At 42.8% G+C, this 24,350-nt stretch overlaps 2 protein-coding genes across 11 annotated transcripts; one reads left to right on the top strand and one right to left on the bottom strand.

Annotated features, from left to right (window-relative positions):
- Window positions 1–2,629: 2,629 nt before the first annotated feature.
- cyb5a (cytochrome b5 type A (microsomal)) lies at window positions 2,630–6,409 on the bottom strand. Its single transcript, XM_028005527.1, has 5 exons — window positions 6,117–6,409; window positions 3,825–3,953; window positions 3,675–3,704; window positions 3,503–3,537; window positions 2,630–3,376 (listed from the first exon to the last, which is right to left on the bottom strand). The coding sequence occupies exons 1-5, from the start codon at window positions 6,252–6,254 to the stop codon at window positions 3,292–3,294; spliced, it is 417 nt and encodes a 138-aa protein (XP_027861328.1). The 5' UTR covers window positions 6,255–6,409; the 3' UTR covers window positions 2,630–3,291.
- c21h18orf63 (chromosome 21 C18orf63 homolog) lies at window positions 3,961–18,864 on the top strand. Of its 10 annotated transcripts, XM_028005517.1 has the most exons (15): window positions 3,961–4,698; window positions 4,923–5,270; window positions 8,499–8,633; window positions 8,732–8,810; window positions 11,246–11,302; window positions 11,422–11,533; window positions 11,894–11,935; window positions 12,014–12,090; window positions 12,162–12,274; window positions 13,335–13,431; window positions 13,525–13,607; window positions 13,810–13,996; window positions 16,926–17,780; window positions 17,874–17,957; window positions 18,575–18,864. In XM_028005517.1, the coding sequence occupies exons 2-15, from the start codon at window positions 5,203–5,205 to the stop codon at window positions 18,695–18,697; spliced, it is 2,112 nt and encodes a 703-aa protein (XP_027861318.1). In that variant the 5' UTR covers window positions 3,961–4,698; window positions 4,923–5,202; the 3' UTR covers window positions 18,698–18,864. The 10 variants fall into 10 exon arrangements, with proteins under 10 accessions (XP_027861318.1, XP_027861320.1, XP_027861317.1 ...); XM_028005519.1 differs by having other exon boundaries at window positions 3,961–5,270; window positions 8,502–8,633; XM_028005516.1 differs by having other exon boundaries at window positions 3,961–5,270.
- Window positions 18,865–24,350: the final 5,486 nt, after the last annotated feature.

The following is a 24,350-nucleotide window of genomic DNA, read 5'->3' as shown; positions in this document are numbered from 1 at the left end:
TTATTATCAGTAGTTGTTGTATTATAAAGTCAGTATTATTGTTATAACATTGTTTTATAATAATGTTGTGATTTTTATTATTAGTAATAGAATTATAAAGTTTACTTTCTGTAAACATCTTTAATAAATGAATAATAAACTCATTAAATGTGACATTGTTGAAAAATCAGCCAATCATGGCAGCAGAAGGTCAAAGGTCACTGTTTCCTTACATAACGCGGCGCTTCACGTGCTGCAGGTGCGTCAATCAGTGCGCAGTAAACAGATGCGTGACGTCACCATGACGTCACCATGGCGGCGGCGGTGACGTCATGGTGACGTTCAGCTGAGATTTCAGCTTAAAAGGAAAAAACAGGAAACAAATGAAACGTTTTATTCTAATTTTCTGCTCCATTAGCAAGTTATGAAATGTTTCCTCCTGAAGAATAAAAGCTGGAAGCAGCGGGTCAGAGTTCCGGTTCTGGGTTTGTGGCTGGAAGCAGCGGGTCAGAGTTCCGGTTCTGGGTTTGTGGCTGGAAGCAGCGGGTCAGAGTTCCGGTTCTGGGTTTGTGGCTGGAAGCAGCGGGTCAGAGTTCCGGTTCTGGGTTTGTGGCTGGAAGCAGCGGGTCAGAGTTCCGGTTCTGTCAACGCTGAGAGGAAAACCGGAAACTTAACATCAAGTTTGATTAAAAACAGTTTCAGTTTGAGCTCTGATCAGTTATTAATGTTCAGCAGAAACAACAAATTAAACATATTTTACTAAAATGTCTGGAAGAATAAATTTATAAAAAGATGAAATTAATCACTTATTGCAGAAACACAGAAATAATGCTAAAATGTATGTAAAACCTTTCATTTGAATTAATATCTTGATTTATTACATTTATCTAAATTTTTAAATATTCTGATTTTTCTGACCTTCATCATCATCATCATCACTGACTGGAGGAAGAACTCGTGTTCTGATCCGGTTCAGGTTGGTTCTGACTGTAAATGTGAAAATCTTTTTACTTTCTCAGTGGAGGGAAGTAATGAAGTACAAGTACTAACCCGACCCTCTGAAGTACAAGTACTTTCTCACTGCACTCAGTGGCGCCTATAGGGGGAAACTTAGGACAGTTCTAAGGGCCCCCTGCGGAGGGCCCCCTGCGGAGAGCCCTCTGCGGAGGGCCCCTGCGGAGCCCCTGACCAACAGGGGCCCTCTGTAAATATGTGACAGAGAGTAAACACAATAAAAACATGCTTTATCTGTGGTTCATTAAAATGGCACATTACTGATGTATTAAAATGAAATATGATACACTTAATGATATTGTATTAGCGATTACTGTAGGTAATACATTCAGCAAGTACTTTTACTTTTAATACTTAAGTATTTTTAAAAGCCAGTACTTTTTTACTTTTACTCCAGTAAAAATGTTGATGTGGTACTTTTACTTTTACTGGAGTACATTTTTGTCTGTGTATTTGTACTTTTACTTAAGTACATTGTTGGAGTATTTTCTGAAACAATCTGAATGACAACCTGCTTCCTGTTTCCTTTTCTTTCCCATTTTGAAGAGTTTCTAACTGGACTCCTGTGTCACATCGTATTTATTCCCCCAGGGGACCGGAAGTGGAGGATCACCTGTTAAAACCTAAAAACCTTTAATTATGACCCAGAACTCCCTGCGAGGGTTTACTGATTACCACTTCCTACCACCAGGCGGCAGCATTTCCTTTTTTATTTGTAGGTTTTCAGTTTTAATTTCAGTCCAAACATTTTGTCATGAAGTTGGAAACAATTGCTCAACAATTATTTTAAATAAAATGTAAACATCAAGATTGACATTTATTTTATTTTTCTGTTTAAATAATAAACTAAAATCATCTTCATGTTATTGAAATAAATTAAATCAGATTTAAATAGAGAGGAATTATTTCAGATCCAATATAAAAATAAAGCCAAAGTTTCCTGATTCTTCAGGGGTTTATTATTTTCTGAGCCTCATTTTTAAAAACTGTTGCTGTTTGAATTGAACTTTCTGGATGTTTCTAGATTAAGACGAACCTCAGAACCTCAGAAACTGAGTCAGTTAAGAACAATTTCTGTTCAGCCATTTTTATTTTATTTTAAAAGTCCCATTAAAAGAACAAATGACTCATTTGAATCAGTCACCTGAACTTCCAGCCACATTAACTTTAATTATACTCCAGAACTCCAGTTGGGGGCCACAGAAAATCATTCAGAGGACCGTAAAAGGCCCCCGGACCTCCATTTGATCCCCCATATTTACAGCTTTTTGCATCAACAGTCGTCCATCTGAAACCAGGATGTTACTGGTCGTCCCAGTTTGTTACTGGTTTAATATAATAATAAAATAAATCAGCTTTGTTTCTTTGGTCTCCTTTCTGAAATCTTCCCGGCAACAGGCCGCGACCTCCAGCTGATTGGTTGATATTTAACATAGTTTAAACTTAGATATGTGATTGGTTGAATTAAAGGTTTTAATTCTTTAATTTGGGTCAGAACTAAATAAAATCATCAGATTGTTCCTGTTACACTGACCGTCCACAGGGTGGCGCTGCAGAGCTGCATTCATCTGATGGCTCCAGAACCAGCCATCCCAGAATAATCTGGACTAGATTTCAGAATAAAAGCCCACAGCAGCAACTTCTCAATCACTTTATTACATTAGAAAGCAGCTGCACTCAGACAGCATCACAGGGTTCTGGTTCCGGTTCTGACAGAACCTGGACAGATCTCATCAGATCCAGACCGACCAGAAGTTCTGGAAAACGGTTCAGTCTGAAGGGCTCCACCTGCTGGACGGAGGAACGATTTAAACACAAATTGAAACTTTTTTTATTCTTTTTCCATAAAAATTAAGTCAGAATTTCATCAGTTTAAGAGTTTTATTAGTGCAGAACGAGTCGGGACGGCGGTTCTGGAGAGAAACACCCATCAGACTGATGTCACCAGAACCCAACTGGACCCAACTGGACCCAACATTAGCTGCTGACGGACAGGAACTCGTTCACATTCAGTTATGAAGATATAAAAACTAATTATACATCCAGTGCAAGATCATGAGGTTCTGCTGAACATCTGGATCGGAAATGCCCGGCAGGAAGGACTTCATTGGATCATAGAGTCATGTGATTGGTTGGTTAAATTCTGGTTAATTCAGAGTTGCCATGGCGGCGCAGCATAGAGCCATGGATCCTAGATCAGACTGAGGGAATGTGATGCTGTTGGTCCACAGCGGCCAGTCGTCCGCTCTAGAACCGCTGCTCTACGCTGGATGACATCACAGCGCTCAGACGATGACGTCACTCGCTGTCGGTGGTGTACATGCGGTACATCAGAGTCACGATGCCGGCTGCCAGAGTGGGGATGATCAGATTGGACCACCAGCTGCAAGAGAGGAGCAGGAGTTACTAAACCACCCAGACGGAACCCGACTTTGGCCCTGAAGGCCCCTGGTGGCCCCTAGAGGCCCCTGGTGGCCCCTGGAGACCCCTGGTGGCCCCTGGTGTTTACCTGCCGTCCTCCTTCGCCGTGGTAACCAGCGTTTCCTGTCCAACACAAACAAGAGAAGTGATGAGAAGGGTCAGAGTTAAACATCATCATCATCTTGTCTCTGGGGTTCACTGCTCCTCATCCAACCCTGTGGCCTACATTTCCCATGATGCCCCAGGCTCTGCTGACTCACCACAGGCTTGGCGATCTTGTGTCGGTCGTCCTGCAGACGGACAGACAGACAGTTAGTGAGAGGGCAGAGGTGTCATGGTGGACAGTAAGGTCAGTGTCATGGCGTCGTGTCGTCATGTTGGCGTTGCCGTGGCGACGTCCCCACACTGACCGGGTGCAGCTCTCCGATCACCATGCTGGCGGCCATCTCCCTGGCGTCGGTGGAATGGCCGACGTCCTCGAAGCTCTCCGTGGCGTTGCCCCCCGCCTGCTCCCTGAGAACCTCCTCGCCTCCGGGATGCTGCGGACACGGATCACACCGTCACGACCAGAACCAGAACGCGCTGGTTGTCATGGAAACCCCTGATCAACTGCTTTGTGATTTTAGTTATTGAAAATGTGACCAAAAATCATTGGTTTTAACATTTTATTTTATAAATGGTACGACCCGGTATCATCAGGAGCAGTGAATTATTCAAGCAGATTTTATGAAACCTGCTCATCAGTTGCTACTTTTTAAAAACACAAAACTTTTTTAATAAGAATTTTAATTCCATTTTGTTTCATTTTCTTATCCTAATAAAAATGTTTTACAGTGTAAAATATTCTGTTCACCAGTAAAGTTTAAAGTAATTGACTAAATTATTACAATTTGATCATTATTTTGGACTTTATTAGATGAAACTCTTTACATACCTAATGTTGCCCAAAGAATGTAATAAATATTTATTACATAAAGTAAATATTTATTACTTTGTTATTCAGAAAGTAATAAATATGTTAAAGTTGATATGAAAATATCTTCAGAAAAGTTTCACATCTTTAATCAGTTTCTTTTCTTTTTGCACCAAAATCTAAAGTCTAAAATAATTTTCTCCCAAAATAAATAATATTTTAAATTCTCTCTCCTTTATCGGCACAACGACAAATAAAACATTTAATGAAACAAACAATAATCTGATGTTTTTCCTCAAACTGTTTCTGTTTAGCTCAGGATGAAAGACGGACGGTTCTGATGGTTCTGATGGTTCTGATGGATGTTTGAGGTAAATCTTATTATGAAATAACTTTAATAAACTTAATAACTGTAATGAACTGAACCAAACTGGTTCCCTCTCATCTCTCGTCCCTGATCCAGTCTGCTGGTTCTGATTCTTGGTTCTGGTTCTAGGTTCTGGTTCTCTCTGTGTGTATTCTGCTGACTCGGCGTTTCCCTCTTATCTCTCGTCCCTGATCCGGTCCGCCGGATCGCCCTGCCAATGATTTACAGCCTGCAGCAGAGACAACGAGCCGGGCCTCATCAGAACCGGGTCTGAGGGAGCCCGGACCGAGCGTCCCAATTGGCTGGCCGGCGCTGACGCTCACCTGAGGACACGCCCACCCCCTCACCTCTGTGCAGCCTGTCCTCTGACAGACGGCAGGACAAAAGTCCAACCGGGCCGGTTCTGTGTGAAAGTTCCTGCAGGAGGAAATATCAGCTCATAAATGACCTCTGACCTGATAGAGACGGTTACCATGGAGCTGCTGAACCTCCTGAACAAATCAGCTTCATGCTACATAAACCTGCAATCCTATTGGCTGACGGGACCAACAGCTGGTTACCATGGAGACGACTGCAGTAAGTGAAATGTTCTTATTTGAACAGTTTATTCATCAGTAGTTTTGATTCTTCTGGGTTTTTTAATAATCAATCCTCTGATTTGAAGTACTTCCTGTGCCTGACAGGAAGTACATGTACAGTGAAAGGTAAAAATGTTCTGCAGACCGACTCGGTCCAGTACCTGTCAGAACCTGATCGACTTATTCCATGTCTGAATGTAGAAACACAACTTTACTTTGGTTAGGACATTTGGTTCATGAGTTTATTATAAAATAGTTTTTAGATGGACTCAAAGCTCATTTAAAAAAGATTAACTTTATATTTATTTGTAAATTAAATTTTTAGGTCGTTAAATTCAAGTAAAGATTGTTTAAATTTAATAACAGAGTGTTTATTATTTTTAAGAGTTAAACTTTGTTTCTCAACTGTGATTGGTTAGTTTACAGGTGAAAAAAATGAGGTTAAACTAAAAATATGTGAAAAAAGAAAACTCAACATGATGAGCAGAACAAAGAAAAATATTTGAAATTCTGAATTTATGACAAGAAAAACTTGCAGCTGATTTAACAACCTGCCTTTTAAAATGGCTTCACCATGTCTGATTACAGAAAACAATAAATACGTAATAACCAAAAACCAGTGATTTAATATAAAAGTTGCTCAGATTCATTAAGTGACATTAAATTCTAGAGTAGTTTATAATTGGCAGCGATATGGGGCCCGGGCCCCCAAATCCGGAATCCCTAGCTACGGCCCTGGCGGCTCTGATTTAATCCTGATAAAATCAGCAAACCGCGGAAAAGCTCCGGCTGGTGATCGGAACCGGACCGCGGTTCTGGACACCGGAAGCAGAACTTTCCTCACCTCGTCCAGGAACTTGGTGACGTCGTAGACCTTGTTGTGGATGATGATCCAGGTGGACTTGAAGGAGTTCTGCTCCTCGATCTCTGACAGCCTGAAGTACTTCACTCCTTCGGGGCTTTTCTCCTGCTTCTCGCCCATCTCTGTGGCTCCTGGTCCGTCGGTTCGGAGGCGAAGCGGCGGGAGAACCGGGAGGAGCTACTCGGCCGGACTGAGCTTATGTAATACCGGGGAGAGTCCGACCGTGACTCCGCACAAACACTCCGACATTTACCCCAGAGACACTCCACTCCAACTTCCAGCGCTCACTACTTATCAATGATCAAGGTGAGCTCGCGGTAACGCCACTTCCGGTTTGAGTTTTCAAAATAAAGCTGAAGAGTCAGTTTAGGCGTTAGTACCGTATATCAACTATAATAAAAGTAAAAAATAAAACAAAAGCTGTAATAATTACATAAAAGTGCTCTAATTGTGAAAAATTAAAATAAAAAAAATCAAAATAAAGATATTTTGATTACACAAATAAGTAAATATATACAGTTCTATTCAATTTTAAAAAAATAAAAAGTTACATGCAATAAAACTAACAAAAAATTACGTAACTAGACAAATTAGTGCTTTAAGCAAACAACTAAATACATATTTATAAAGGTATTTAAATAAATAAATCAGCTCAAAATTAAAAAGTTTTTAAAATAAAACAAATAAATAAAAAGATAAAGGAATAGATTAAGATGAAATACAATTAAAACGTGTTGGTTTTACTGTAAAGCGTCACTGAGTGTCCTGAGCAGCCAGAGGCGGTCCTAGCCTGTTTGGTGCCCTGACCAACCCTCTTCCCCTCCTCTTCAATGACCGGTGAGAAGTCGTGTTAATCTGAAGTCATTTCACTTCATGAATTTAAAAAGTGGATCTTGAGTTTGCTTTTAAAAATGTCCCCTTCTCACCCGCAGGGGTTCTTAAGAAATGTTTTGGGGGTTTTTTCCCCTTTTTTTTAAATATTTTTATCCATTTTTCTTACAGTTGGGTGTTGATGTAGCTGAGTCAATATTTTATATTAAAACCAGATGGAAGTATATTTGTCTATTTAAAAAATAATGATGTGCAGACTACAGACTCAGTTGTTGGCTATTAACTTAGACTGATAAATGTTGAGATTTTATTTTTGAAAGAATACGTCTACTTCCGGTCCGACTGTGTTTAAGTAATGCTACTTCAAGGCACCAAGCAGAACCTTGCACGGTTGGTACCGCCCTCACAGTTATTCTAGTACTCTCATTGGCTCTCCACTTCCATATCGTTAACAAAGCGAGTCGCTGATTGGTTCTCACCAGACGTCAGTCATCGCCCAGCTGTGGGCGAAGACTGTGGGGCAAAGCAGGCTAAAGTTCACTAAAGTTCAACAGTTTCAAGGAAACCAGTTCTCACGCAAGGATTGGCTTCTCTCACGCACCTCACGTAATGCGTGTTGAGTTACTCGCTGGTGCTGCCAGAGGGCCTGCTTTAATGTGGATTTCCTCTGGACATTAGCAGCTTCTAAACTGTTAACAGCAGAGCTTCCTGTCCAAACAGACCAGCTTTGATTTAACTACTGGAAGTTTCCGGCGGGAAACACGCGCCCCTGAAACTCAAAGCTGGTCTATATTACAAAGATTCTCTACATTGTGGCAGAAGAGAAAATCAACCAGACTTAACTAAAATACTGACAACAGCCACATGGATGTAAGTAAAGGTTATAGAGGAACACAGCGTCATCCTTTTAATATATTTGAGCGAATTTATAGAAAATAACCTGAACTAAAAACAAAAGAAGTTACAATGGATGAAATAAGGAATGAAGACTCGTCCTTTGTGTTACCCATCTTTGTTTCGAGCAAAGGTTTATCAGATTTTTAGGCAAATTTAAATGATTTTCATATATTCAGAACTACTGCTTTGAATTTAATAGTTTTTATAGAAAACAAATGTGAGAACCTTGAAGAGTAGATGTACATTTACTACTTCAGACAGAAAAATCGAGGCTAAATTGAGCCCAGCTGAATTATCTTGATTTAACCCAGTTCAGGAGTCAACGAGGTGAGGAAGAGCTTTTAGACTTTTAACCTAATATCACTTTAACAAGTGTTTTTGTTGCTGTGTGTTTAGTTATAAATGTGTCATAATCATAACCCAAAAATAAAAAACGCAACAGTGGTTGTTTTTGCTAATGTCTTTGTAGCATCTTTAATGTTCTGTTTATGCGGCTAAAGAGTTTTAATTCTTACACAAACTTTCGGTTTTACAATATAGACGTTGTAATCTATCTATTTTAGAAGTTTTGAATCTGAATTAAAAGGAGAGTTTATGTAATAGAAAAGGTAAATATGAAGTAAAGTGTGTCTTCAGCAGGATGAGCGGCGTCGGGCCCAAGTCGTTGTTCTTCCTCGGACTCCCGGACCGGAGCCAGTTGGTCTGCGTCACGCTGAGTCCGCAGGAGGAAGAGCAGCAGGAGCCCAGGACCAATCAGATCAAGACCTGCAGGTAAACACCTGAAACATCACCTGTTCAAAGCCGAGACACGTGAAGCTGAGGATGCCTCTGACATGTCCGCCATGTTGTCCGCCATGTTGTCTCCACAGGGAGCTGGTGCTGCTGTACTTGGACATCCTGGCCTGTCCTGCTCTGGACTCCATCACTGACGTCACTGCAGTCATGTCTGTAAGCCTCCACCGTTTATTGGCTTTAATAAGCAGCATTACAGTGTGAAACATTATGGCAGAAAATGGATGGAAGTTTGGTAACTTACTCATTCAGATCGGACATAATGTGGTTAAATATAAATCATTTGAGCTGAATATTAAAAAGATTATAAAAAATATATAATAATGATAATAACTAATTAACTTCCATATTAAAACTACAACTTATAATAATTTTAAAAATCCAATAAAATACTAATACTAGTAAATAATGATATTAGATAATATATAGGTAATAGACTAAGGATAATTATTATGTAAAAAGTAAATAAATAAATGAGATGAATGAAGATGTAAACTTGAGGTCTGGTTCTGCTGTTGCTCTCTGCTGCAGCAGGAAGTTTCCTGTTGTTCCACAGATGTGGAGATTGAGACATTGTGAGGCTGACAGGAACATGAATGATTGCCGTGGAAACGTTGCACGCCACCCCGTCTGCTCACACGCTACCTGCATGCGCCGCTGCAGCAGCTGCAGCAGTTCGCCTCTCTGTGACTGGAAACAGAAATATATTCTAGAAATCATCTCATTGAACTGATTCAGAATAATCAGGGAAAGTTTCTATTTCAAAGACTTTAGTTTTTCTTCTTTAACTTTGTTTCTAAAAAGTAAAACCAGCTGCTGATGAAGGGAAACCCAAACTATCAGAACAAACTGCCTGCAGCACAGAGCAGCAGTCTGACCCGTTCAGTCCAGTCGGTTCTGTCCTCATCAGAGGCAGTCAGTGAAAGTTCTGCAGGAAACCAGGAGGAGAGAAGAGCAGCGACCTTCAGAACGACCCTGCTGAAGGTCACTGCTGGACATGTTGGCTCAGTGTGAAGCTTTTTATCCTCCCTGTGTGTCGGAATTCTGATGCAATCAGGGCAACTTGGGAACATCAGACCTGCATGTTGCTGTTGCATGTTGCTGCTTCATGTTGCTACTTCATGTTGCTACTTCATGTTGCTGTTGCATGTTGCTGCTTCATGTTGCTACTTCATGTTGCTACTTCATGTTGCTGCTTCATGTTGCTGTTGCATGTTGCTGCTTCATGTTGCTACTTCATGTTGCTACTTCATGTTGCTGCTTCATGTTGCTGTTGCATGTTGCTGCTTCATGTTGCTGTTGCATGTTGCTGCTTCATGTTGCTACTTCATGTTGCTGCTTCATGTTGCTGTTTCATGTTGCTGCTGCATGTTGCTGCTTCATGTTGCTGTTGCATGTTGCTGCTTCATGTTGCTGCTACATGTTGCTGCTTCATGTTGCTGTTGCATGTTGCTGCTTCATGTTGCTGCTCCTTGTTGCTGCTACATGTTGCTGATTCATGTTGCTGCTACATGTTGCTGCTCCTTGTTGCTGTTGCATGTTGCTGCTCCTTGTTGCTGCTACATGTTGCTGCTCCTTGTTGCTGCTACATGTTGCTGATTCATGTTGCTGCTTCATGTTGCTGTTGCATGTTGCTGCTTCATGTTGCTACTTCATGTTGCTACTTCATGTTGCTGCTTCATGTTGCTGTTGCATGTTGCTGCTTCATGTTGCTGTTGCATGTTGCTGCTTCATGTTGCTGCTTCATGTTGCTGTTGCATGTTGCTGCTTCATGTTGCTGTTGCATGTTGCTGCTTCATGTTGCTACTTCATGTTGCTGCTTCATGTTGCTGCTTCATGTTGCTGTTGCATGTTGCTGCTTCATGTTGCTGTTGCATGTTGCTGCTTCATGTTGCTACTTCATGTTGCTGCTTCATGTTGCTGTTTCATGTTGCTGCTGCATGTTGCTGCTTCATGTTGCTGTTGCATGTTGCTGCTTCATGTTGCTGCTACATGTTGCTGCTTCATGTTGCTGTTGCATGTTGCTGCTTCATGTTGCTGCTCCTTGTTGCTGCTACATGTTGCTGATTCATGTTGCTGCTACATGTTGCTGCTCCTTGTTGCTGTTGCATGTTGCTGCTCCTTGTTGCTGCTACATGTTGCTGCTCCTTGTTGCTGCTACATGTTGCTGATTCATGTTGCTGCTTCATGTTGCTGCTGCATGTTGCTGCTTCATGTTGCTGTTGCATGTTGCTGCTACATGTTGCTGCTCCTTGTTGCTGCTACATGTTGCTGATTCATGTTGCTGCTTCATGTTGCTGCTGCATGTTGCTGCTACATGTTGCTGCTCCTTGTTGCTGCTACATGTTGCTGATTCATGTTGCTGCTTCATGTTGCTGCTGCATGTTGCTGCTTCATGTTGCTGTTGCATGTTGCTGCTCCTTGTTGCTGCTACATGTTGCTGCTCCTTGTTGCTGCTACATGTTGCTGCTACATGTTGCTGCTACATGTTGCTGCTTCATGTTGCTGCTACATGTTGCTGCTTCATGTTGCTGCTTCATGTTGCTGCTGCATGTTGCTGTGTTGCTTGTTGACCCATGTCTCCCTGTCAGGTCCACTTCCTGCAGCGCGGCGTCCTGCAGGCCTTTGCCATCAGAAACCGTCTGCAGGTGAGATCAGGCTGTTGTAGTTACTGTCTGCAACCAGCAGGGGTCACCTGACTGTGTGTGTGTTTATCTCTGTGTGTGTGTGTGTGTGTGTGTGTGTGTGTGTGTGTGTGTGTGTGCAGCTGGGCGGTCCTCACACGGCGTTTCCAGGCGACCTGCAGTGCTGCCTCTCTTACTCTCTGATCAGCCGTTTGGCTCCCAGCTGGAACAAAGCAGGACTTTACCTGATCTCAGGTAGGCAGAGCAGGCCACGCCCACTCAGGGTTCCACCAATCAGCTTCAACCCTGAAACGCCCTGAAGATGAAGCCAAAGGTCATGAATTCATCTTTCATATCCAGATATTTACATATGAATCAGTTTATGATGAATCAGATTGGAACATAGCCCAGAGAATATTTATTGGTTTATTGAAATAGAAAATTACTGTATTTACTTTGATAAATGAATAATTATTCATATATTTCCTGCATGTCTTCCTCCTTCCTGTCAGCTTCTGTCATATCAGGGAAACTAGAGCCACAAAAAACCCTGGAGGGAGAAAAAACTATTAAAGTTTGACTGATTGAAACGGGTTGACCTGGTTCTGTTTGCAGGGGCAGACTTCCTGACCTGGCGAGGAACGCTCAGCGCCGTCAGTACGTTCTGCTTCCTGTTCCTCTGCGGCATCACGTTCTGCCGGCCCGGTATAGCTAACGGTTCTGGTTCTGGTTCAGGTCTGGAGATGAACACCAGTGGCGATCGGCTGAGCCTCAGCATCGAAGCCAGCGCCGTCAGAACGCCGCCGCCCACGGTAGGAGGCCCTGAGGGGGGCAGCGGGCCGACCGGAACCAGAACCAGAACCTGTCTGTGTCTCTGTCTCAGCTGGACGACCTCGGGCTGCCGGCGCCGGTCCTCCAGAGGTTCTGCAGCGACCCGGACTTCATCCTGGACCCGTCCTCCACTGGGGGACCCGTCTGGTGCCACGTCCTGCCCAGGTGGGCCGGCGCCACCCAGTGGACAGTCCTGGACCTGACGGCCTGTCAGAGCCAGGAAAGAACCTAATCACTTTGTTATGATGATCAATAAGAAACTAATAACTTTATTATGAGGATCAATAAGTCAGAATATTAACAGAAAATCCTGATTTAAAGAATTAAAGCTGGAGTCGCTCCCAGTTCCTCCCAGTCTCTCCCAGTTCCTCCCAGTCTCTCCCAGTTCCTCCCAGTCTCTCCCAGTCGCTCCCAGTTCCTCCCAGGCTCTCCCAGTTCCTCCCAGTCGCTCCCAGTTCCTCCCAGTCTCTCCCAGTTCCTCCCAGTCTCTCCCAGTTCCTCCCAGTCTCTCCCAGTCGCTCCCAGTTCCTCCCAGGCTCTCCCAGTTCCTCCCAGTCGCTCCCAGTCTCTCCCAGTTCCTCCTAGTTGTTCCATCTCACTGGTTTTCTAAACTAATTCATTTTATTCCATCTGATGTAATAATTTGAGTTAAAAAATTAAGAATTTCATTATTTGATACCAAAATATAACTTTACATATTTAATTTTGTTAGTTAATTTTTTCTATATTCTCATAAAATGACACATTTATTCTCAGTTTATTTAAACATTTTGACATTATTAATATTATTAATATTATTATTATTATTATTGCTGATGATGATAATCTTTATTTCAGACAATAAAAAGATTCATAGTAAAAAATAAAACCAACTATTATTTAGACTTTTTGATGTAAAACTTATTTCTAGTAATGTGAGATATGAACTATTATGACTTTATTCTCAATTTGACTTTTATATTGTAAAACGACTCTATTCCCCTTCGGCGCCCTAAACCTGTTTCTCATAACTTTCTGGCTTTATGTTCCATAATTTATGTTTTTTCTTAGCCTGACTCGGATACTTTGTTGTATTAAAGTGATATTTTAACCCAGATTAATGTAATCCAGATTAATCTAATCCAGCCTTCCTCTGTGGTTCTGATTTATCGGGTCGGTGTAATGCTGCCTCTGGCCAGCAGGTGGAGCCGCTGCTCTGCGTGTTCATGGCTGTTTTTCTGTGCAGCATGAAGAAGGGTCAGATCATCAGCATCAGCCGCCAGCTGCCCAGAGACGGACCCTTCCGGACCTACGGAGACCTTCAGAACCACTGGAACCGCCTGGTACCGCCCGACCCGGCCCGCACTGTCAGAACCTCGCTCTGCTTTTCTGTGGAACCCAGACTGGTCTGAAGTGGTTGTTGGTTTGATTCCCAGTACGGCTACCGGCTGCCGGACCTGGAGGGGGGCGGAGTCTACTGCAGCGTCTACTTCAGACCGGTGGGAGAGAAAGTCTTCACGTATCCAAACATAGATTCACTGCATAGAAGCTGCACAGAGCAGCAGAGCATAGAAACCCTGAACTAGATATCACTGGTTGAAACACTTTATTACTGTCATTATTATTATTATTATTATTATCATTATTATTATAATTATCATTATTATTATTATTATTTGTGTTATGGTACCAAGCGTCGTCCCTTCACTCCCGCCCCTCAGTTACCCTCTCAGCTGTATCCGCCTGCAGCCTGTGCAGCGCTGCCCCCGGGGTGACCTGCAGGGGGCGCTGGCCCGCTTCCTGGCCGACAGCAGTGAGCGGCTGCAGAGCGTGTGCGGCTTCCCGACCCGTCTGACCAGTAAACCCAGTTACCCCACGGCCGGCCTGACCACCGCTGCCTCCATGCAGGTAGGAGCTGCAGCGCTGCTCGGTTGAGTCACAGATAAAGTTATTAAATAAAAGTTTTTGAAAGAAAATTTCTATTTAAAACCAAACTTTTTAAATTCTTAGATAAATTCTTGTTTCTTTCTAAATGTTTCTGTTTTGCTCTTTGACTGTTTTATTCAGAAAAATGAGAAACATAACAGTAAATATTCTTTTTGTTTGTTTTAGCAGAAAGTTTAAAATGAAATATGATAATTAGTTACTAGGTACATCAACCAAATAAAACATGGAGGAAAATACAAAAAATCTCCAATTTTCTTTAAGTTGTATTTTTTTTATTCATTTATTTTTAATTCATTATTGAATTTAAAATTGTTTAAATTGTTTTAATTTGATTATTTATCTATTCATTAAATATTTTCATGACGATTGTCAACTAAAACATTTAATAGTTATTAATCACATGAGTGTCTATAATTAATTTAATTTAATCTCAGGTTTTTCAACTATTCTTAATGAACCTTAACAAAATATTTTTTATTTTTATAATAGTATTATTGCCATCGATGGAAAAAAAACAACTTTTTTATGGAAATATATGTTTATATGTAGAATATTATCAAGACTATTGTAAAACAGAATTATAAATGTTTTGCATTCTCTAAATAATTATCCAGAAGTGATTTTATAACAAGATCACTGAGGTTTACTGTCAAGGAGGAAAATTAACAAACACAACAGAAACATCTGATTTATTTGATTAAAACCAGAAAATCTGCAAAACTTTTTCACATCAACTTCCAAATTATTTTGGATAAACTTTAAATCTGAACGTAAATCATTTCTGAACCTGGGATCATTTCTCATGTCTTCGTTTCTTTGTATTCTTCATATTTTTAATTTGTAAAAAAAGTTTTTTGTCTCTTCAGTTTTGAACGACTGCAGGAAAAATAATGTTTTTTTTTTGTCAACAACAGTAAACTAATTCAGGAGGTTCTTCCTGTTTGTCTGAGCCCACTGAGCGCGCTCACAGCTGCTCAAGCAGCAGCCAATAGGAGGAGAGGAAGGAGACGACGCTCTGAGAAAACAAGACAAACAGAAAATAAAAAACTTTCAAACTTTATGTTTATGCTGCAAAAACAACTGACAGTTTATCCTAAAATAAACAATAACAATGATGATTAATAACATTCAGAACCAGCATGTTGGAACTAAAAAGGAGAAATAATTTCCTCTTTTCAGTAATTCATTAATCTGAATGTTTATGATGTCGATAAATAGAGGTAGTGTCTCCTAACCGTGAGAATAGAAGTGGTTTTATTTCCCAGTTGTTCCTGTAGCTTCCTGAATCCTCTCTGCTGAGCGTGAAGCTGCAGGAAATGAGATTATTCGCACGTTTCCAGCCAATAAAACCTTCAGACAGTTTAACAGCCTCAGAGCAGCTTCTTCCTCTCCATCTCATGAATTCATGTTCCTGACGTCAGTGGAGTGAGAGGAGCTTCTCCTCATGAGGTTTGGTGAAGAATCCTCGTTTTAATGCAGAATATTCTTCGTTATGCGCCGTAATAAAAGAGTTTCTCAGCAGCAGCCAGCCGCCGTAAAGCAGCTGCAGGTTGAGCATCAAAGCCGCTGAAATTAAAGCCATCCTTCATCCAGAGTGTTAGAGGAGGGAGAAGGCCGTCAGAAACTCTGCAGAGACGAGTTCAGCTCCCACAGAGTCGGGCTAAAATATTCATGCCGTTCAGCCCAGATCCATCTGAGCTCAGACGTTTTATTTTCACACTTCAAAGGTGGAAATTTCTGCTGGTTTTCAGCCTGGAAGGTGAAACTGAACGGAAGAAATAATTTCACTTTTCCTTTTGTCCTCGTTAAAAGACAGTCGTTAAAAATGAACTTTGCTATTATTTTTTATCAGATTATTGTTATCTTTCTCTTTTTATTGCTCCGTTAAATTAGTTTCAGAGTCTCTGTTACATTTAAATGTCTGTTTTCTCCGTATCTGGGCGACCCGGTACCGTCCAGAATCACCTCCACAGACCTGCAGATGTTTCAGTTTAACCTCAGCTCTGCTGTTTGTAGCATGTAAAAACCAGATGTTCTGGAAAACAGCAACATTTGGGAAATATTTACTCTATGTGGAACAAGGTCAAAGGTCACAACATTTTCACCTCCGTCTCCTTTCATTAAAACAGCTGAAAGCCTCAGAATAAATTCATAATTGGAAACATTAGAAGATTCTCAATGAAATGTTAAGTTAATTAGAGATTATAAATTTAAACATTGCATCCACCATTAGTGTAAATTTAGCTGTGATGCTAATCAGATACACCAGGCAGTTAGGGAATGAACCAGACTTTTTATTCTCAGTATGTTGATTATTTTATTGATGCTTCTAAGGGCCACAACAGTCACAGTAAATCCGTGGTATATTGTAGAGCTGTAGTATGGATTTATTTAGTTATTATTTTAGTAATCTGGAACTTTGATTCAGAGTTCCATAATCAAAACACATGGAAAGAAATTACTTTTTCTAAAATTATACCTAAATTTGACATATTTCTTCTTATTACTAGTTTTACTTGTTTCCATTTCTAACTTGCTGAGTGTCGCTAGAAACCTTCAAACCCAAAATCAGAAGTAACTTTTTGGATTTTGGTCCCATTACAATATATGATCATTTGTAGAAACATGAACAACCTGGTTAAGATTATTGACGGAGTTTATCAGCATCATTCCAGGCGCTCGGCCCTTTCTGAACCAGGTGTAGTTCAGACTCCGACCACCAGGTGGCACCAAAGCACTGCTAATAGTTTCCTCAGTATGAGAGGAACATTAATCAGCCAAGCTGTGTCGTTTCCATGGATCCTATTGGTTGTTTTCAGGTGTGATGCTGATTCACATAAAGGTTTGAGATCAGATCCAGATGATGAAGGTGAATCGTTTCCTTCCTCAGGTTCTGAGTTTGGACCAGATCAACCTGACCACCAGGCCGGTTCTGTCCCAGCCTGCGCCGTCCTCCCGGGCAGACCCGCCCACCTGGGTCTCGCTCTCCCAGCAGGGCGGCGCTCTTCCAGGAAGCAGATCTGGGAACTCGCTGTGGTACCGTCCGGAGGCCCGGTCCCCGTCAGCCCGGTCCCCGTCAGCCCGGTCCCCGTCAGCCCACCCGTCCTCCAGTCAGAACCAGCACCAGTCGGACCACTCCCGATTCGTTTCCTCTTTCTTCCAACACTTCCAGCCGGCTTCATCCCTCCCTCCTCTTCCTCAGCCCGGTCCGGTCCCAGTGAACCCGCCTCCCAAACTGGTTCCCATCTTCAGGAACAACGACCCGACCCGCCGGCTCAGCGTGGCTCTGCTGCGAGTCCAGAAGCAGCAGAACCGAGGGATGGAGGACAAACGCAGACTCACCCTGCCGCTTCCTGTTGGGTCACGAACCACACCTTCCTCTTCCTCCGCCTCTTCCTCAGCCGCGCCCCTCCCTCCTCCTCTCATCGTCCCCCGATTCGCCCGCCGCCCTAAAAGCCGGAGCGCCGCCGTTCCTCAGCCGTCGGGTCAGTCCAGGGTCACCCGGATCTCCAGCCTCAGCCCAGTGTTCAAGGCGAAAGCAGCCATCATCATCCCACCCAGAACCAAACCCAGCAGAACCTCTGGGACGGTCCGACCCGAACGGGCCGCCGACCGCTGGAAGGCAGCGGGACCCGAAAGCATCGCCCCCAGGAGCATCATGAAAACCAGCAGAGAGGCTGGCCCTGAAGGCAGCACCGAACCAGAACCAACCCCGCCGCACAGGGAGACCGCCAGCAGCAGGAAGGTCGGTCCAGTTCGTTCTGGTTCTGGTTCTAGAAGGAATTTAATGGCATCATTTTGTTAGAACCTTAAGACGATTGTTTGGTTCTCTGTCCAGACGGTCGGCTTCGATCTGAAAGAGAAACACAACAAGTCCAAAGTTTCAGTGGAAGACGTGGAGAAAATGGCCAGAAGCAACCAGGTGAGACGGACCGACCCGGTTCTGTAGACCGACCCGCTTCTGTAGACCGACCCGCTTCTGCAGACCGACCCGCTTCTCTAGACCAACCCGGTTCTGCAGACCGACCCGCTTCTGCAGACCGACCCAGTTCTGTAGACCGACCCGCTTCTGCAGACCGACCCGGTTCTGCAGGAAAACCTGATTTAAAAACTCAAAGAGCAGCTGACCCCCCAATCAGCTCTTATTTTGGAGACCGGCTGTGAACCGGACCTTAAAGGTTCTGTTCAGGGTGGGAACTCACCATAACATTAGAGCTAACTTTAGCTTAGCGCTTAGCTTTCCTGCTAACTTTGAAAACATTTAGCGCAGTTAGCTCCGGTAAACTGCAGGTTTTAAACATGGAGCCGTCCTCAGGGTGAAGCATCGCAGTGTGTTAGAGTGATGAACAGCGACAGGTGGCGCTGCAGCAGGCGGCTACAAACTTAAAAATACTTTATTAATCCCAAAGTCATGGACGATCCATCGGCTGCGGCTCGCTGAACGTTAATATTGACATCAGGTCGTGGTGTGATGTCAGAGCTGATGTCAGCGCTGATGTCAGCGCAGCCTGATGACATCATGGTCTCCCTCCCTCCCAGTGGTCCAGCCTGAGCGGCCGCTCTCTGCTGCTGTGGCTCAGGAACAGAGGAATCCCTGTGAGCTCCAAGCTGAGGAAGGAGGAGCTGATGATGAAGGTGATGAGCTGCCTGGCCGAGGCCTGAGCCGCCTGATTGGACGGCGCCGCTGCACCACAGCCAATCACAGAACGGTAAAATCCTCCAGCAGCAGCAGCGTTCTCTGCTGCTGCTGGAGGAAAGATTTAATGTTTTTTATTTAAAAAGAACATTTATATTCTTTCTGTTCTAACTTTTTTATTTCATTTATTTATTCTAGCTTTATTTTTTATTAAAAAAGGAAATGTCTAACATTTTATTTTCTCTTTCATTGATTTATTTTAGTTTTATTTTAATTGCATTATTTATAAAGAAAATATTCATTATTAGGTTTATTTTTAAAAAAATATTTAGGTATTTTTTAGATTATAATTTATTTTGTATTGTTTTTTAATTAAAAGAAATTGAGGTTTGACATTTATGTTTAACAGGAGATTCATATGTTCTTAAATTCAAACGAGTTTTATTATTTTCAGCTATAATAAAAAAAGCTTTTAGTTTTTATAAAATCTGTTTTTAAGATGATTGTTCTGCTAAATGTTCAGAATGTTTCCTGCATCTGTTTAAATATTTCATGAGCTTAAAAGTTATTTTTATAAAACTTTCCGGTTACATTTTTAAAAATATTTTTTAGTTTCATGTAAATTTAACACATATTCAGATTTTTGGAAGATTTTTACTTGAAGTTGGTTTGAAAATGAAACCTGTAAGTTATAAAAATCCCAGTTCTGGGAAAGTTTTATATTTTGGGTATGTTTTGTATTTATTACATATTTAAACTGCAGCTTCTTGTTTTGTGTTCGTGATGCTATAATAATATTTATTTAATTTATCAGAATAAAGTTCCAACACCTGGATTCGTTTTATTCCTCCAGCTGCTGAAACACTTAAAAACTTTCATTTCTGTCATTTAGTTATAAATTATTCAAGTAGTTTATGATTTTGCTAACATTTCCTCTCTACGGAGGACTGAACCTGCCCAAACATTTGATACATATAGAAATAAATATTGTGTCATCAGACCAGAGAGATTGGTCTAGTCAAAGGCCCAGCAGAGACTCTGTTTGCTTCTCTATCAATGACATGTTTTCCTGTCTTTCCTGTTTTGAGAAGAGAAATCAGCATCAAATGTATGCAGAAAGTAATTAAAGATATTCTAAGGAAATAGAGAATAAATCAGATGTTTTAATTTGTTTGGTGGCTTTGAGCAGGAAGGATCTCCTGTAGAGGTCAGTGTTCCAGCGGTTCAGTAGTAGCCTCTGACTGAAGACGCTCTGTTACGGCTGTTCTGATGAAAATCCTCCAGCTTTAAAAATCTGTTTAACTTGAAACAGTTTTTAATCTCCTCAGATGAGAACGTTGAACAGATTAATAATCTGACAGCAAATTAAATCAACAGCAGCAGGAAAAACTTGGAGGAAGGAAAACAGCTGAAGGACGGAATCAGGGGTCAAAGGTCATCTGACCTCCTCTGAAATATCAGAGTGTGGCTCGTATCGAAGCGGCTCTGAGATTTAACTCTAAACTCTGGATGAGGATAAAAACAGAAACAACAGGAAACTTAATCCTGCTGATGGATTAAACTCTGAACTAATCTAAACCTAATCTAATCTAATCTGAACCTAATCTAATCTAAACTTAATCTACTCTCAATCTAATCTAATCTAAACCTAATCTAATCTGAACTTTAATGTTCATGTTAATGTGTTGTTGGTGTGAATAATTACTGAAACAATAACAAACTTCAGGAGAACATCTGCTGGGAATCAGTAAACATGGAGGACGATGGTGGGATCTGACAGCGAGGTGAAGGAACTGGCTGGCTTCCAGCTGCTGGGAGGTGATTAATGGACATGAGAACCAGGTGAGACGAAAACAGAGAACAGAACCAAGAGCCAAGAATCACAAACTAAGGAATGAAGTGAGTACGGCATCCTGGGAGGGACAAAACCCTGAAAAACCAAAACTCAAAACGGTTCAAGAGAAAAACAGAAAAACTTCCTGATGAATCCAAAAAGCTCCAGATGGAGGATCAACTTCCTGCGGCGGAAGGAGGACGAGCTGTATGTAAAGTTTTGACCCTCTGTGATTCATGGAGGAGAAAAATGAATGGAAACAATAAATAAAACTATTTATTACAAACATTAACATATTAATAATAATCGCCTAGATCAAAACTGTCTAGATTCTCGATTCTACTGAAGTTTTTCTTCAGACCTGCACAGAACCGTCGGTTCCGACCCAGAAAGCGAACGCTGACGGAGGGAACCGGTTCGGAGCGGAGCGGCCTCATTGTCAGATCCTGACAGTGAGGAGCCGGCAGCAGGAAGCCGGACCCGGTCCAGACCCGGTCCAGAACAAAGACGCTTCTGTCTGTGGAGAGAAACGGCCGGGTTTCCACCGACAGACGATCCAAAGACGTAAATCACAGAACATGAAGCCAAGGTTCTGCAGAGATCTGGACCAACCCGAGAAATGAGTGAGAATCCTTCAGAACCACACAACAGTAAAAACACAGAACAAAACGCTGATGGTTATTTTATTCATGCAGAAATATTCATAATAAAAACGTTTTGTTCAGCAGATTGTTTATAATAAATAAAGTTAATTTAATCCTGTTTAACAGCTAAAAATATTACAGAAAAGTTTATTAATAACTTCATCTCTCAGAGAAACATGCAGAATAATCCTTCATTTAATTATGAGGATTTTAATAAAACATTTAGGATTAGAATATTTTATTATAGAAATTAAAAGTATGTGATTTACTTTGATAAAATGTTGATAAATATTTAAAAGTAAAACTTTTTCTGATGGTTTTTATCTGAAAGTTTTTCCATAATTGTTGGATAAACTTTAACTGGAAAAACTGCAATAAATGAAACAAACAAGAAAATTTCTGTTTTTATTTTAGTTCATTAAACAAACTTTAACTCTATAAAAATTAATTTCCCACAGTTTTGATCTGAGGTTTAAATATCCAGAAACGTTTCTATTTAAACCGTTTTTCCTCTATAAGTTCAGTTTATTTAATAAAATAAAACTTTTGTTTCTGTTTTTTCTGTTTTCCTCTGCAGACAAATCGTCTCGTTTTCTCCTGATTTTATTAAAACCTGAGTAAAAACATCCTGGTGGTTTTCAGCTCAGGCCCCAGCAGCTCAGGCCCCAGCAGCTCAGGCCCCAGCAGCTCAGGCCCCAGCAGCTCAGGCCCCAGCAGCCCAGGTCTCAGCAGCCCAGGTCTCAGCAGCTCAGGCCCCAGCAGCCCAGGTCTCAGCAGCTCAGGCCCCAGCAGCCCAGGTCTCAGCAGCCCAGGTCTCAGCAGCCCAGGCCCCAGCAGCCCAGGTCTCAGCAGCCCAGGTCTCAGCAGCTCAGGCCCCAGCAGCTCAGGCCCCAGCAGCTCAGGCCCCAGCAGCTCAGGCCCCAGCAGCCCAGGTCTCAGCAGCCCAGGCCCCAGCAGCCCAGGTCTCAGCAGCTCAGGCCCCAGCAGCCCAGGTCTCAGCAGCCCAGGTCTCAGCAGCCCAGGCCCCAGCAGCCCAGGTCTCAGCAGCCCAGGTCTCAGCAGCTCAGGCCCCAGCAGCCCAGGTCTCAGCAGCCCAGGTCTCAGCAGCCCAGGCCCCAGCAGCCCAGGTCTCAGCAGCCCAGGTCTCAGCAGCCCAGGCCCCAGCAGCCCAGGTCTCAGCAGCCCAGGTCTCAGCAGCTCAGGCCCCAGCAGCTCAGGCCCCAGCAGCTCAGGCCCCAGCAGCTCAGGCCCCAGCAGCCCAGGTCTCAGCAGCCCAGGTCTCAGCAGCCCAGGTCTCAGCAGCCCAGGTCTCAGCAGCCCAGGTCTCAGCAGCCCAGGCCCCAGCAGCCCAGGTCTCAGCAGCTCAGGCCCCAGCAGCCCAGGTCTCAGCAGCCCAGGTCTCAGCAGCCCAGGTCTCAGCAGCCCAGGTCTCAGCAGCCCAGGTCTCAGCAGCCCAGGCCCCAGCAGCCCAGGCCCCAGCAGCCCAGGTCTCAGCAGCCCAGGTCTCAGCAGCCCAGGTCTCAGCAGCCCAGGCCCCAGCAGCCCAGGTCTCAGCAGCCCAGGTCTCAGCAGCCCAGGTCTCAGCAGCCCAGGTCTCTGCTGAGGACAGGAACGTTTCTGAAGTCATAACTTCTCTTATCGTCTCTTCTGGCTGTTTTTAAACAAACATCAACGTTTCTCAGGATTTTCTGGTTGCTTTCTGACCAGACTTGTTGGTCCAGACGTAAACAATCCGTCTCTGTGGGAAAGACGTTTCTTCCTCCTCCTCCTCCTCGCTGAAACCTTCTGGCTCAGAAGCGGCGAAGGCGTTTTTATCTGACATGATTAATATTTTCCCAGCAGCCATAACTCATCATGAGCCGCTCTGGAAATATTTCCTTTGTGTTGCTGCGTCCGCCTGCAGCTGAAATATGACTTTCATTAGTCAGGAGGAATGTCGGGTTCTTCTTCATGTGGAGTAATGAGACGCTCCGTCTGCTTTGCTCCCTGTGAGAAACGAGGACAGGAAGTGATGTCATGCTGAAGGATTTGGTTGGTTGTGAGGCGTTTCCTGTTAGCTGTCACTCAGTTTCAGTTTCTGCTCCTCTACCATCAGTTCCAGCGGCTGTGATGCGTTCACTGACCCTCTGCTCTCATCGTCAGCGTTTCCTCTGTTTAGTCCAGTTTTACGACGCCTGTCGGAGAAACGCGACGTTCAGACTGCAGACGTTTGGGAATCATCAGATTTATGTATTTATTGGAGGAAAAACAGACCAGAATCAGAATCCAGTCGATCAAACTGCCGAGAAAAATTTAATATCTGTCAACAAACGTTTATTTGATCTAATTATGGATGAAAAATCACAAAGCGGATCACAGTTTGGCTGATTTAATCATTTTTGTTTAGAATGTTTTCACTGAGGTTTGTTTTAATATTTAATATTTTCTGGACCTCTGATACTTTTATTAGTTTATTTCTAGTTTTATTCACATTGTCCAGATGTTCAGAGCCTCTCAACCATTTTCTCTTTATTTTTAGGACTAACTGGTCATATTTACATTATTTCATCAGTTTTGTCTTCCTGGTGTCATTTAGTTTATTTTCCCCTAGTTATGATTATTGTTGCTGTTTACAGGATTTTAAACCTCTGATGGTTTTTATGTCACATCAGAAAACAAAACTAAATCGTTTATCGAGCTGCGTCACGTTTAATTCTGTCCCACTGCAAACGAAGGCAGACAGAAAGAGAAGCTGCCGGGACTTTTGGACCTGCAGGTCAATCGGACCTTAATGATCCGAGTAAACCAGCAGGTTAACTCTGGTCCTGGTTGATCTGGTTCTGGTTGATCTAGTTGATCTGGTTCTGGTTGATCTAGTTCTAGTTGATCTGGTTCTGGTTGATCTGCTCCTGCGCTGCTGATTTAGCGGTGACGATCCTCTGAAGGCGTCGGGGAGGAAACGGCCTAATTAAAGCAGAACGGAGGCTGGCCCGGTTCGGCCCGGTTCAGACGTTCTCCTGTGATGGATGTTTCCCAGGAAGATTCGTTAAAGGAATCGCCGGCGGGAAGCTGAACCTGCTGCAGCTGGATGTGACTTTAATTAGGACATGAAAGTCGCTGCAGCGTCTGGAGACGAAACTCTGAGGATTTTCTGGATCCTTCATGAACCGAAGGATCTGTTGTGCTGCAGCAGGTTAAACCGTTGTGCTGCATCAGGTTAAA

Source organism: Xiphophorus couchianus, chromosome 21 (assembly GCF_001444195.1).
Source record: "Xiphophorus couchianus chromosome 21, X_couchianus-1.0, whole genome shotgun sequence".
Lineage (NCBI taxonomy): Eukaryota > Metazoa > Chordata > Actinopteri > Cyprinodontiformes > Poeciliidae > Xiphophorus > Xiphophorus couchianus.
This window is presented reverse-complemented; position numbering and strand designations above follow the sequence as displayed.